This window comes from Eucyclogobius newberryi, unplaced genomic scaffold (assembly GCF_026437365.1).
Source record: "Eucyclogobius newberryi isolate DKJ021-1_F unplaced genomic scaffold, fEucNew1.0.hap1 SCAF_2, whole genome shotgun sequence".
NCBI lineage: Eukaryota > Metazoa > Chordata > Actinopteri > Gobiiformes > Gobiidae > Eucyclogobius > Eucyclogobius newberryi.
In genome coordinates this window covers 49,805,242-49,820,285 of record NW_027315834.1, presented here as the reverse complement: position 1 = coordinate 49,820,285, position 15,044 = coordinate 49,805,242, and the positions used below count along the sequence as shown (strand labels likewise).

The window sequence follows — 15,044 nt, the reverse complement described above, 5'->3', positions numbered from 1 at the left end:
GAGACTACGTCACGGGTTGGGCGGGGGAGCCAGATGGCTCTTGGGTGGGGGCGAATATCAAACCAAGCCGTTTGCATTTCCGGGTTGGTGAGGGGGTCCAAGGTCTGGGTGATATTTCTGAACTCTTATGTTAAGTGTGTTGCACAACACTTATTATTGTAGAAAAAGCTTCAGTTGTTTCATCTGGACTCAGTTTGAAAAAGTAGACGTTTCGACTTCATCCAAGAGTCATTGTCAATAAAAGAATTTAGGTCGAGAACTCCGATATTAATACTGTTCTGTGGTAAGACCATTGGGAGGAGCCTTCCTGAAGGAGAAAGAAGGCTCCTCCCAATGGGCGGGTCTTACCACAGAACAGTATTAATATCGGAGTTCTCGACCTAAATTCTTTTATTGACAATGACTCTTGGATGAAGTCGAAACGTCTACTTTTTCAAACTGAGTCCAGATGAAACAACTGAAGCTTTTTCTACTATGGAACACGCCTGGACGAATGAGGGATTACACCGAAACACTTATTATTATCAATGACACTTAGGAGAGACTAGGAAACGTGAACAAAAGCATGATATGGAACCTTTAAATAACTAAAGCGGCTCTCATGCGCGCGCTGCTGAGGCTGCACGTGCGCGGGCTCAGACGCGCTCTCATTGGTCGGTTTTGAGGTCTGAGAAACAGCTGCCGTCATCTTTTCTCACGTGCAAGCGCGTAGGGCTCGTGCACGGCTCGGAGGACGGCGCCTCTTCAGGTCCGTGTCACGGCGCAGGTTCCGTTCTACCGTGAGGACCGGAGACAGCACCGTGAGGCCCGGGCCTGTGAGACCCGCGTGTGAGGCGTCTACCGCGGCTTCTGCTCCTCCCGCGCCGCGCCCGTATGTGTGAACAGATGCCCGCCTCCGCCTCCGCCTCCGCCTCCGCCGCCGCCGCCGCCGCTCGGGGCTGACGCTGCTCTGCGCGCCGCTGCTCTCCGTGTGTCCCGGGCCTGTGCACCGGGGCCCGTGCGCGTGTCCCGGGCTCTCGGGCGCTCGGCTGTGATGTGAGCCGCCCGGTGCTGTCGGTGCTGATGTGGCTGTAGCCGCCATGGCCGCCGGGAGGTTCCTGCTGTACGCGGGACTGTCGCTGTCTCTGTGCGCGCTGGCGATGCTCGCGGTCGCGATGTGCTCCGATCATTGGTACGAGACCGACGCCAGGCGCTACCGTGAGCGCTGCCGCAGCTTCACGAGCCGCAGCAAAAACCCGGGCTTCATCTACATCCCCAACAACAGTTTGCCGCTCCGCGCCGCGCGCGGGGACCACCGCCTGCCGCTGACGCGCAGCCGCAGGCAGCTGTTCGCCATGAGCACCGCGGACGAGTGCAACCGTCAGTACAACTCCACCAACATGGGCCTGTGGCGCCGCTGCCACCGCCGCGGCTTCGACCAGGACGTGGAGGAGCGCATCCGGAAAGGTGAGCGAGGACCGGGGAAGGACCGGGGAAGGACCGGGGAAGGACCGGGGAAGGACCGGGGAAGGACCGGAGGAAGGACCGGAGGAAGGACCGGGGGAAGGACCGGGGAAGGACCGGAGGAAGGACCGGGGGAAGGACCGGGGAAGGACCGGGGGAAGGACCGGGGGAAGGACCGGGGAAGGACCGGGGAAGGACCGGGGAAGGACCGGAGGAAGGACCGGAGGAAGGACCGGGGGAAGGACCGGGGAAGGACCGGAGGAAGGACCGGGGAAGGACCGGAGGAAGGACCGGGGAAGGACCGGGGAAGGACCGGAGAAGGACCGGGGAAGGACCGGGGAAGGACCGGAGGAAGGACCGGAGGAAGGACCGGGGGAAGGACCGGGGGAAGGACCGGAGGAAGGACCGGGGAAGGACCGGAGGAAGGACCGGGGAAGGACCGGGGAAGGACCGGAGGAAGGACCGGGGAAGGACCGGAGGAAGGACCGGGGAAGGACCGGGGAAGGACCGGGGAAGGACCGAGGAAGGACCGGGGGAAGGACCGGGGGAAGGACCGGGGAAGGACCGGAGGAAGGACCGGGGAAGGACCGGGGAAGGACCGGAGGAAGGACCGGGGAAGGACCGGGGAAGGACCGGGGAAGGACCGGAGGAAGGACCGGGGAAGGACCGGAGGAAGGACCGGGGAAGGACCGGGGAAGGACCGGAGGAAGGACCGGGGAAGGACCGGAGGAAGGACCGGGGAAGGACCGGAGGAAGGACCGGGGAAGGACCGGAGGAAGGACCGGGGAAGGACCGGGGAAGGACCGGGGAAGGACCGGAGGAAGGACCGGGGGAAGGACCGGGGAAGGACCGGGGAAGGACCGGAGGAAGGACCGGGGAAGGACCGGGGAAGGACCGGAGGAAGGACCGGGGAAGGACCGGGGAAGGACCGGAGGAAGGACCGGAGGAAGGACCGGGGGAAGGACCGGGGGAAGGACCGGAGGAAGGACCGGGGAAGGACCGGGGAAGGACCGGAGGAAGGACCGGGGAAGGACCGGGGAAGGACCGAGTCTGGGCCTCACGTCCTGGTCCTGTGATGAGGGTTAGTTCCGCTGGTCTGTGTGTGGAGCTGTCCGTGGTCCTGATCCGGAACTGAGACCTGCTGTTCCCGTCGGGTCTGGTTTAGACCTGGTTTAGTCCTGGTTTAGTCCTGGTTTAGTCTTGGTTTAGACCTGGTTTAGTCCTGGTTTAGTCCTGGTTTAGTCCTGGTTTAGTCCTGGTTTAGACCTGGTTTAGTCCTGGTTTAGTCCTGGTTTAGTCCTGGTTTAGTCTTGGTTTAGACCTGGTTTAGTCCTGGTTTAGTCCTGGTTTAGTCCTGGTTTAGTCCTGGTTTAGACCTGGTTTAGTCCTGGTTTAGTCCTGGTTTAGTCCTGGTTTAGTCTTGGTTTAGACCTGGTTTAGACCTGGTTTAGTCCTGGTTTAGTCCTGGTTTAGTCCTGGTTTAGTCCTGGTTTAGTCTTGGTTTAGACCTGGTTTAGTCTTGGTTTAGACCTGGTTTAGTCCTGGTTTAGTCCTGGTTTAGTCCTGGTTTAGTCCTGGTTTAGTCCTGGTTTAGTCCTGGTTTAGACCTGGTTTAGTCCTGGTTTAGTCCTGGTTTAGTCCTGGTTTAGTCTTGGTTTAGACCTGGTTTAGTCCTGGTTTAGTCCTGGTTTAGTCCTGGTTTAGTCCTGGTTTAGACCTGGTTTAGTCCTGGTTTAGTCCTGGTTTAGTCCTGGTTTAGTCTTGGTTTAGACCTGGTTTAGACCTGGTTTAGTCCTGGTTTAGTCCTGGTTTAGTCCTGGTTTAGTCCTGGTTTAGTCTTGGTTTAGACCTGGTTTAGTCCTGGTTTAGTCCTGGTTTAGTCCTGGTTTAGTCCTGGTTTAGACCTGGTTTAGACCTGGTTTAGTCCTGGTTTAGTCCTGGTTTAGACCTGGTTTGGACCTGGTTTAGACCTGGTTTAGACCTGGTTTAGTCCTGGTTTAGTCCTGGTTTAGACCTGGTTTGGACCTGGTTTAGACCTGGTTTAGACCTGGTTTAGACCTGGTTTAGACCTGGTTTGGACCTGGTTTAGACCTGGTTTAGTCCTGGTTTAGACCTGGTTTAGTCCTGGTTTAGACCTGGTTTAGTCCTGGTTTAGACCTGGTTTAGACCTGGTTTAGTCCTGGTTTAGACCTGGTTTGGACCTGGTTTAGACCTGGTTTAGACCTGGTTTAGTCCTGGTTTAGTCCTGGTTTAGACCTGGTTTGGACCTGGTTTGTGGCTGGAGTGTTAATGACTTTTGTGACTGTCTCGTTGTTGCAGTTTCAGCTGTGGCTCTTTCATTCTGAGCAGCTGCAGTTTCCTCAAAGACGAGTCTGTGTCAAGACAACCGAGCCCCAAACACGGGCCGCTCCATGTTTAGTCCTGACTCTGGCACCAGCAGGAGGCCGCTCCATGTTTAGTCCTGACTCTGGCACCAGCAGGAGGCCGCTCCATGTTTAGTCCTGTCTCTGGCACCAGCAGGAGGCCGGTCCATGTTTAGTCCTGACTCTGGCACCAGCAGGAGGCCGGTCCATGTTTAGTCCTGACTCTGGCACCAGCAGGAGGCCGGTCCATGTTTAGTCATGACTCTGGCACCAGCAGGAGGCCGGTCCATGTTTAGTCCTGTCTCTGGCACCAGCAGGAGGCCGGTCCATGTTTAGTCCTGACTCTGGCACCAGCAGGAGGCCGGTCCATGTTTAGTCCTGACTCTGGCACCAGCAGGAGGCCGGTCCATGTTTAGTCCTGACTCTGGCACCAGCAGGAGGCCGGTCCATGTTTAGTCCTGACTCTGGCACCAGCAGGAGGCCGCTCCATGTTTAGTCCTGACTCTGGCACCAGCAGGAGGCCGCTCCATGTTTAGTCCTGACTCTGGCACCAGCAGGAGGCCGGTCCATGTTTAGTCCTGACTCTGGCACCAGCAGGAGGCCGGTCCATGTTTAGTCCTGACTCTGGCACCAGCAGGAGGCCGGTCCATGTTTAGTCCTGACTCTGGCACCAGCAGGAGGCCGGTCCATGTTTAGTCCTGTCTCTGGCACCAGCAGGAGGCCGGTCCATGTTTAGTCCTGACTCTGGCACCAGCAGGAGGCCGGTCCATGTTTAGTCCTGACTCTGGCACCAGCAGGAGGCCGGTCCATGTTTAGTCATGACTCTGGCACCAGCAGGAGGCCGGTCCATGTTTAGTCCTGTCTCTGGCACCAGCAGGAGGCCGGTCCATGTTTAGTCCTGACTCTGGCACCAGCAGGAGGCCGGTCCATGTTTAGTCCTGACTCTGGCACCAGCAGGAGGCCGGTCCATGTTTAGTCCTGACTCTGGCACCAGCAGGAGGCCGGTCCATGTTTAGTCCTGACTCTGGCACCAGCAGGAGGCCGCTCCATGTTTAGTCCTGACTCTGGCACCAGCAGGAGGCCGCTCCATGTTTAGTCCTGACTCTGGCACCAGCAGGAGGCCGGTCCATGTTTAGTCCTGACTCTGGCACCAGCAGGAGGCCGGTCCATGTTTAGTCCTGTCTCTGGCACCAGCAGGAGGCCGGTCCATGTTTAGTCCTGACTCTGGCACCAGCAGGAGGCCGGTCCATGTTTAGTCCTGACTCTGGCACCAGCAGGAGGCCGGTCCATGTTTAGTCCTGACTCTGGCACCAGCAGGAGGCCGGTCCATGTTTAGTCCTGACTCTGGCACCAGCAGGAGGCCGGTCCATGTTTAGTCCTGTCTCTGGCACCAGCAGGAGGCCGGTCCATGTTTAGTCCTGACTCTGGCACCAGCAGGAGGCCGGTCCATGTTTAGTCCTGACTCTGGCACCAGCAGGAGGCCGGTCCATGTTTAGTCCTGACTCTGGCACCAGCAGGAGGCCGGTCCATGTTTAGTCCTGACTCTGGCACCAGCAGGAGGCCGCTACATGTTTAGTCCTGTCTCTGGCACCAGCAGGAGGCCGCTCCATGTTTAGTCCTGACTCTGGCACCAGCAGGAGGCCGGTCCATGTTTAGTCCTGACTCTGGCACCAGCAGGAGGCCGGTCCATGTTTAGTCCTGTCTCTGGCACCAGCAGGAGGCCGGTCCATGTTTAGTCCTGACTCTGGCACCAGCAGGAGGCCGGTCCATGTTTAGTCCTGACTCTGGCACCAGCAGGAGGCCGGTCCATGTTTAGTCCTGACTCTGGCACCAGCAGGAGGCTCTTCACCAGGTACTGCTGCAGTACTTCAGTACTTCAGTACTTCAGTACTTCAGTATCGTGTTACTTTTACCTGAAATACTTTGTCTGTTTGACTGAAGATCGTGTGGCGGAAAAGTCTAAATTATTTAAAACACGACGCTCTGAACTCAGATACTCGGGCTGCAACAAATACTGCAAATAATACACAAGTACTGCAAAGAATACACAAGTACTGCAAAGAATACACAAGTACTGCAAAGAATACATAAATACTGTAAAGAATACACAAGTACTGCAAAGAATACACAAGTACTGCAAAGAATACACAAATACTGTAAAGAATACACAAGTACTGCAAAGAATACACAAATACTGTAAAGAATACACAAATACTGTAAAGAATACACAAGTACTGCAAAGAATACACAAATACTGTAAAGAATACACAAATACTGCAAAGAATACACAAATACTGTAAAGAATACACAAGTACTGCAAAGAATACACAAATACTGTAAAGAATACACAAGTACTGCAAAGAATACACAAATACTGTAAAGAATACACAAATACTGTAAAGAATACACAAGTACTGCAAAGAATACACAAATACTGCAAAGAATACACAAGTACTGCAAAGAATACACAAATACTGTAAAGAATACACAAATACTGTAAAGAATACACAAGTACTGCAAGGAATACACAAGTACTGCAAGGAATACACAAGTACTGCAAAGAATACACAAATACTGTAAAGAATACACAAGTACTGCAAGGAATACACAAGTACTGCAAGGAATACACAAGTACTGCAAAGAATACACAAATACTGCAAAGAATACACAAGTACTGCAAAGAATACACAAATACTGCAAAGAATACACAAATACTGCAAAGAATACACAAATACTGTAAAGAATACACAAGTACTGCAAAGAATACACAAGTACTGCAAAGAATACACAAATACTGCAAAGAATACACAAATACTGCAAAGAATACACAAGTACTGCAAAGAATACACAAGTACTGCAAAGAATACACAAGTACTGCAAAGAATACACAAATACTGCAAAGAATACACAAATACTGCAAAGAATACACAAGTACTGCAAAGAATACACAAGTACTGCAAAGAATACACAAGTACTGCAAAGAATACACAAGTACTGCAAAGAATACACAAGTACTGTAAAGAATACACAAGTACTGCAAAGAATACACAAATACTGTAAAGAATACACAAATACTGTAAAGAATACACAAGTACTGCAAAGAATACACAAATACTGTAAAGAATACACAAATACTGCAAAGAATACACAAGTACTGCAAAGAATACACAAATACTGTAAAGAATACACAAATACTGTAAAGAATACACAAATACTGTAAAGAATACACAAGTACTGCAAAGAATACACAAGTACTGCAAGGAATACACAAGTACTGCAAAGAATACACAAGTACTGCAAAGAATACACAAGTACTGCAAAGAATACACAAATACTGCAAAGAATACACAAATACTGCAAAGAATACACAAGTACTGCAAAGAATACACAAGTACTGCAAAGAATACACAAGTACTGCAAAGAATACACAAGTACTGTAAAGAATACACAAGTACTGCAAAGAATACACAAGTACTGCAAAGAATACACAAATACTGCAAAGAATACACAAATACTGCAAAGAATACACAAGTACTGCAAAGAATACACAAGTACTGCAAAGAATACACAAGTACTGTAAAGAATACACAAGTACTGCAAAGAATACACAAATACTGTAAAGAATACACAAATACTGTAAAGAATACACAAGTACTGCAAAGAATACACAAATACTGTAAAGAATACACAAATACTGCAAAGAATACACAAGTACTGCAAAGAATACACAAATACTGTAAAGAATACACAAATACTGTAAAGAATACACAAGTACTGCAAAGAATACACAAATATTACTGATGTATTTGCTCTTTTGACCGTATCAGACTGTGGTCTCAGGACAGGAGGGTGTAACCACGGCAACGCGCTCTGTCACAGTTTGTGGGGTTAAAGCTCCACTGAGGAACATCAGACGGGGCGGAGCCTCTCGACATTTACTCTTTAATCCAGTGTAATCTGTGTCTGTCGTCATGACGACCGCAGTGACAGATGTCACACATGTGGGTCTCCAGGTCAGACCACCAGCCACAATCCTGGTTTAGTCCTGGTTTAGTCCTGGTTTAGTCCTGGTTTAGTCCTGGTTTAGTCCTGGTTTAGTCCTGGTTTAGTCCTGGTTTAGACCTGGTTTAGTCCTGGTTTAGACCTGGTTTAGACCTGGTTTAGACCTGGTTTAGTCCTGGTTTAGACCTGGTTTAGTCCTGGTTTAGTCCTGGTTTAGACCTGGTTTAGTCCTGGTTTAGACCTGGTGATGAACATACAGGGCCACAGAGGGCCACAGGGGGCCACAGAGGGCCACAGAGGGCCACAGAGGTCCACAGGGGGCCACAGGGGGCCACAGAGGTCCACAGGGGGCCACAGGGGGCCACAGGGGGCCACAGAGGTCCACAGGGGGCCACAGGGGGCCACAGGGGGCCACAGAGGTCCACAGGGGGCCACAGAGGTCCACAGGGGGCCACAGGCGGCCACAGAGGGCCACAGGGGGCCACAGGGGGCCACAGGGGGCCACAGAGGTCCACAGGGGGCCACAGAGGTCCACAGGGGGCCACAGAGGGCCACAGGGGGCCACAGGGGGCCACAGGGGGCCACAGAGGTCCACAGGGGGCCACAGAGGGCCACAGGGGGCCACAGGGGGCCACAGAGGTCCACAGGGGGCCACAGAGGTCCACAGGGGGCCACAGAGGGCCACAGGGGGCCACAGAGGGCCACAGGGGGCCACAGGGGGCCACAGGGGGCCACAGATGACATGACGATAAAGTGAAACGTTCATTTTGGGCCTAATCCTAAACTCAGCCTAATAAAACCGAAACGTTCACGTTTAAAGGTGCCAGAATAAACCTGGACTAAACCTGGTCCAGAGCAGATCTAAACCAGGATAAACCAGTTACAAACAAATCCCTTGTCCTGTTCCTGATTTAGTCCTGGATTAGTTGTTTTTAGTCCAGGTTTAGTCTGGGTTTAGTCCAGGTTTAGTCCAGGTTTAGTCTGGGTTTAGTCCAGGTTTAGTCCAGGTTTAGTCTGGGTTTAGTCCAGGTTTAGTCCAGGTTTAGTCTGGGTTTAGTCCAGGTTTAGTCTGGGTTTAGTCCTGGTTTAGTCCAGGTTTAGTCTGGGTTTAGTCCAGGTTTAGTCCAGGTTTAGTCCAGGTTTAGTCTGGGTTTAGTCCAGGTTTAGTCCAGGTTTAGTCTGGGTTTAGTCCAGGTTTAGTCCAGGTTTAGTCTGGGTTTAGTCCCGTGCAGAGCAGCGTTATCTTTTGGAGGAGGGGATCAGAAGTGGGTCAGTTTAAACCAGGCCACACGGATGAAGAGAGTCCATCTGCTGCTCTGCCTCCAGACAAAGACCTGGTTTAGACCTGGTTTAGTCCTGGTTTAGACCTGGTTTAGACCTGGTTTAGACCTGGTTTAGTCCTGGTTTAGACCTGGTTTAGACCTGGCTTAGACCTGGTTTAGTCCTGGTTTAGTCCTGGTTTAGTCCTGGTTTAGACCTGGTTTAGTCCTGGTTTAGTCCTGGTTTAGACCTGGTTTAGTCCTGGTTTAGACCTGGTTTAGACTTGGTTTAGACCTCAGTTAACCTCTACAGGAGGATGGGAGGGCATCTGACAGAGGGATTAGTCCAAACTCAGATTACTTGTGTGTATTTGTATTTGTACTTGTACTAGTACTTGTACTTGTACTTGTACAGTAATCCTGTGACATGGCACTGGACATGAAGGATTATTAAAATGACACGGGGTTAGCCTCTGTTAGCCTCTGTTAGCCCCTGTTAGCCTCTGTTAGCCTCTGTTAGCCCCTGTTAGCCTCTGTTAGCCTCTGTTAGCCCCTGTTAGCCTCTGTTAGCCTCTGTTAGCCCCTGTTAGCCTCTGTTAGCCTCTGTTAGCCCCTGTCAGCCCCTGTTAGCCTCTGTTAGCCTCTGTTAGCTTCTGTTTGTGTTAGCCTCTGTTAGCGTTAGCCTCTGTTAGCTTATATTAGCCTCTGTTAGCTTATATTAGCCTCTGTTAGCTTATATTAGCCTCTGTTAGCTTCTGTTAGTGCTAGCCTTTGTTAGCGTTAGCCTTTGTTGCAGGGGCAACAGTCCAAGCAGGGACTCCTAGACTTCCCTCCCCTCAGACACTTCCTCCAGCTCCTCCCTTCAGTGTGTCCTGGGTCGTCCTCGGGGCCTCTTCCTGGCGGGACATGAACACCTCCAGCTGAGGCTCCAAGATAGATGAGCCTCAGCTGGAGGAGCAGTGGCTCTACCTTGAGCTCCTCCCTCTATCTCTAAGGGACTAGCCCCCCCGAGGAGGAAACTCATTTCTCCTGCTTGTATCCTGGATCTGGTCCTTTGGGTCATTAAGCTCATGAGCTCCGTCCTTCACTCTGAGCACCTTAGATACTTGAACTCCTCCACTAAGGGCAAGGACTCCCCACCCACCTGGAGGGAACAAGGACCCCCCACCCAAAAAAAACCCTTAGGTCTTTTCACCCATCTGCTTCAACAAACAAGATCCTGAAGGTGCTGAAGGTGCTGAAGGTGCTGAAGGTGCTGAAGGAAGGTGTTGAAGGTGCTGAAGGTGCTGAAGGTCCTGAAGGTGCTGAAGGTCCTGAAGGTCCTGAAGGTGCTGAAGGTGCTGAAGGTCCTGAAGGCGCTGAAGGTGTTGAAGGTGTTGAAGGTGCTGAAGGTGCTGAAGGTCCTAAAGGTGCTGAAGGTCCTGAAGGTGCTGAAGGTCCTGAAGGTGCTGAAGGTCCAGAAGGTGCTGAAGGTGCTGAAGGTGCTGAAGGTCCTGAAAGTCCTGAAGGTGCTGAAGGTGCTGAAGGTCCTGAAGATCCTGAAGGTCCAGAAGGTGCTGAAGGTGCTGAAGGTGCTGAAGGTCCTGAAAGTCCTGAAAGTCCTGAAGGTGCTGAAGGTCCTGAAGATCCTGAAGGTGCAGAAGGTCCTGAAGGTGCTGAAGGTCCTGAAGGTCCTGAAGGTGCTGAAGGTGCTGATGGTCCTGAAGGTGCTGAAGGTGCTGAAGGTGCTGAAGGTGCTGAATGTCCTGAAGGTGCTGAATGTCCTGAAGGTGCTAAAGGTCCTGAAGGTGCTGAAGGTCCTGAAGGTGCTGAAGGTCCTGAAGGTGCTGAAGGTCCTGAAGGTGCTGAAGGTCTTGAAGGTCCTGGAGGTCCTGAAGGTGCTGAAGGTCCTGAAGGTGCTGAAGGTGCTGAAGGTCCTGAAGGTCCTGAAGGTGCTGAAGGTGCTGAAGGTGCTGAAGGTCCTGAAGGTCCTGAAGGTAATGAAGGTGCTGAAAGTCCTGAAGGTCCAGAAGGTGCTGAAGGTGCTGAAGGTCCTGAAGGTCCTGAAGGTGCTGAAGGTCCTGAAGATCCTGAAGGTGCTGAAGGTGCTGAAGGTCCTGAAGGTGCTGAAGGTGCTGAAGGTGCTGAAGGTCCTGAAGGTGCTGAAGGTGCTGAAGGTGTTGAAGGTGCTGAAGGTGCTGAAGGTGCTGAAGGTCCTGAAGGTTCTGAAGGTGCTGAAGGTGCTGAAGGTCCTGAAGGCGCTGAAGGTGCTGAAGGTGTTGAAGGTGTTGAAGGTCCTGAAGGTGCTGAAGGTCCTAAAGGTGCTGAAGGACCTGAAGGTGCTGAAGGTCCTGAAGGTGCTGAAGGTGCTGAAGGTCCTGAAGGTCCTGAAAGTGCTGAAGGTCCTGAAGGTCCTGAAGGTAATGAAGGTGCTGAACGTCCTGAAGGTCCAGAAGGTGCTGAAGGTGCTTAAGGTGCTGAAGGTGCTGAAGGTCCTGAAAGTCCTGAAGGTGCTGAAGGTCCTGAAGATCCTGAAGGTGCTGAAGGTCCTGAAGGTGCTGAAGGTCCTGAAGGTCCTGAAGGTGCTGAAGGTGCTGAAGGTCCTGAAGGTGCTGAAGGTCCTGAAGGTGCTTAAGGTGCTGAAGGTGCTGAAGGTCCTGAAGGTGCTGAAGGTCCTGAAGGTCTTGAAGATCCTGAAGGTGCTGAAGGTCCTGAAGGTGCTTAAGGTGCTGAAGGCGCTGAAGGTGCTGAAGGTCCTGAAAGTCCTGAAGGTGCTGAAGGTCTTGAAGATCCTGAAGGTGCTGAAGGTCCTGAAGGTGGTTAAGGTGCTGAAGGTGCTGAAGGTGCTGAATGTCCTGAAGGTGCTGAAGGTCCTGAAGGTGCTGAAGGTGCTGAAGGCGCTGAAGGTGCTGAAGGTGCTGAAGGTCCTAAAGGTCCTAAAGGTGCTGAAGGTGCTGAAGGTCCTGAAGGTCCTGAAGGTGCTGAAGGTCCTAAAGGTGCTGAAGGTCCTGAAGGTGCTGAAGGTCCTGAAGGTCCTGAAGGTGCGTAAGGTCCTGAAGGTGCTGAAGGTGCTGAAGGTCCTGAAGGTCCTGAAGGTCCTGAAGGTAATGAAGGTGCTGAAAGTCCTGAAGGTCCAGAAGGTGCTGAAGGTGCTGAAGGTGCTGAAAGTCCTGAAGGTCCAGAAGGTCCTGAAGGTCCTGAAGGTGCTGAAGGTCCTGAAGGTCCTGGAGGTGCTGAAGATCCTGAAGGTGCTGAAGGTGCTGAAGGTCCTGAAGGTCCTGAAGGTGCTGAAGGTCCTGAAGGTCCTGAAGGTGCTGAAGATCCTGAAGGTGCTGAAGGTCCTGAAGGTGCTGAAGGTCCTGAAGGTCCTGAAGGTGCTGAAGGTGCTGAAGGTCCTGAAGGTGCTTAAGGTGCTGAATGTCCTGAAGATGCTGAAGGTGCTGAAGGTGCTGAAGGTCCTAAAGGTCCTAAAGGTGCTGAAGGTGCTGAAGGTCCTGAAGGTCCTGAAGGTGCTGAAGGTGCTGAAGGTCCTGAAGGTGCTGAAGGTGCTGAAGGTCCTGAAGGTTCTGAAGGTGCTGAAGGTGCTGAAGGTGCTGAAGGTCCTGAAGGTGCTGAAGGTGCTGAATGTCCTGAAGGTGCTGAAGGTCCTGAAGGTCCTGAAGGTTCTGAAGGTCCTGAAGGTGCTGAAGGTCCTGAAGGTGCTGAAGGTGCTGAAGGTGCTGAAGGTGCTGAAGGTGCTGAAGGTGCTGAAGGTCCTGAAGGTGCTGAAGGTGCTGAAGGTGCTGAAGGTCCTGAAGGTGCTGAAGGTGCTGAAGGTCCTGAAGGTGCTGAAAGTCCTGAAGATCCTGAAGGTCCTGAAGGTGCTGAAGGTGCTGATTGAACCATTCAAAGTGGTAAAGCTGTGTTCAAAGGTTATATTGCTGGAGAAACGGTCACTACTCCATATGAACGGTTCTTCATCTGCCTGAAGAACTGGGTCTGCTCCACGAGGGGAACACGGACGACGAGGGGAACATGGACGACGTCCCATATGAACATGTTCTGTTCAAAGACTGTGTTTGATGAATGTTTTGGAGGACATTTTAATCCTTTTTCCTGTGAAAGAAATACTGTAAATATGCATTTGTCTGGTCTTCTGTCTCTCTCCTCCTCTTCCTCCTCTTCCTCCTCCTCTTCCTCCTGCTCTTCCTCCTTCTCCTCCTCCTCTTCCTCTTCTCTCTCTCCTCCTCTTCTTCCTCTTCCTCCTCTTCCTCCTCTTCCTCCTCCTTCTCCTCCTCTTCTCTCTCTCCTCTTCCTCCTCCTCTTCCTCCTCCTCTTCCTGCTCCTCCTCCTCCTCTTCTCCCTCTCCTCTTCCTCCTCCTCTTCTCCCTCTCCTCTTCCTCCTCTTCTTCTTCCTCCTCCTCCTCCTCTTCCTCCTCTCTCCTCCTCTCTCGTCTCTCATTTACTCGGTCTCCTCCTCTTCTCTCTTTCCTCTTCATCTCCCTCTTCCTCCTCCTCCTCCTCCTCCTCCTCCTCCTCCTCCTCCTCCTCTCATTTACTCGCTCTCTCCTCCTCTTCTCTCTCTCCTCTTCCTCTTCCTCCTCCTCCTCTCTCATTTACTCGCTCTCTCCTCCTCTTCTCTCTCTCCTCTTCCTCTTCCTCCTCCTCCTCTCTCATTTACTCACTCTCTCCTCCTCTTCTCTCTCTCCTCAGGTGTGATCTCTCGTTGTTCCTACATAAAGTATCATTATTCCTCAGCCACGATCCCCAAGAACCTGTCGTACAACATCACCAAGACCATCCGCCAGGACGAGTGGCACGCCCTGCGTAAGTCCTGCTTTGTCCTGCTTTAGTCCTGCTTTAGTTCTGGTTTAGTCCTGGTTTAGTCCTGGTTTAGTCCTGGTTTAGTCCTGCTTTAGTCCTGGTTTAGTCCTGCTTTAGTCCTGCTTTAGTTCTGGTTTAGTCCTGGTTTAGTCCTGGTTTAGTCCTGGTTTAGTCCTGCTTTAGTCCTGGTTTAGTCCTGCTTTAGTCCTGGTTTAGTCCTGCTTTAGTCCTGGTTTAGTCCTGCTTTAGTCCTGGTTTAGTCCTGCTTTAGTCCTGGTTTAGTCCTGCTTTAGTCCTGGTTTAGTCCTGGTTTAGTCCTGCTTTATCCTGGTTTAGACCTGGTTTAGTCCTAGTTTAGTCCTGGTTTTGAACTGGTTTAGAACCTCCTCTCTCCTCCTCTTCCTCATCTTTTTACTCTTCTTCTTCCTCTTCTTCATCTTCTTCCTCTTCCTCCTCTTTTTCCTCTTTCTCATCTTCTTCCTCTTCTTCCTCTTCCTCATCTTCTTCCTCTTCCTCCTCTTCCTCCTCTTCTTCTTCCTCTTCTTCCTCCTCCTCTTCCTCCTCTTTTTCCTCTTCCTCATCTTCTTCCTCTTCCTCCTCTTCTTCCTCTTCCTCATCTTCTTCCTCATCTTCTTCCTCTTCCTCTTCTTCCTCTTCTTCTTCCCCTTCTTCCTCTTCTTCCTCATCTTCTTCCTCTTCCTCATCTTCTTCCTCTTCCTCTTCTTCCTCTTCTTCTTCCCCTTCTTCCTCTTCTTCTTCCTCTTCCTCTTCTTCCTCTTCCTCTTCCTCCTCTTCTTCCTCTTCTTCCTCTTCCTCATCTTCTTCTTCCTCTTCCTCTTCCTCCTCTTCTTCCTCTTCTTCCTCTTCCTCATCTTCCTCATCTTCTTCCTCTTCCTCCTCTTCCTCCTCTTTTTCCTCTTCCTCATCTTCTTCCGCTTCCTCCTCTTCTTCCTCTTCCTCATCTTCTTCCTCTTCCTCCTCTTCCTCCTCTTCTTCCTCTTCCTCATCTTCTTCCTCTTCTTCCTCTTCCTCATCTTCTTCCTCATCTTCTTCCTCTTCCTCTTCTTCCTCTTCTTCATCTTCTTCCTCTTCCTCCTCTTCTTCCTCATCTTCTTCTTCCCCTTCTTCCTCTTCTTCCTCTTCTTCATCTTCTTCCTCTTCCTCCTCTTTTTCCTCTTTCTCATCTTCTTCCTCT

General features: G+C 51.6%; 1 protein-coding gene across 1 annotated transcript in view; it reads left to right on the top strand.

The window, feature by feature from the left end:
- Positions 1 to 730: 730 nt before the first annotated feature.
- tmem178bb (transmembrane protein 178Bb) overlaps positions 731 to 15,044 on the top strand; it is a 23,080-nt gene continuing 8,766 nt past the window's right edge. Inside the window, exons 1-2 of the mRNA XM_072453372.1 lie at positions 731 to 1,446; positions 13,739 to 13,852. Coding sequence (XP_072309473.1) covers positions 1,080 to 1,446; positions 13,739 to 13,852 — 481 coding nt within the window. The 5' untranslated portion in view covers positions 731 to 1,079. The remainder of the gene's footprint in view (positions 1,447 to 13,738; positions 13,853 to 15,044) is intronic.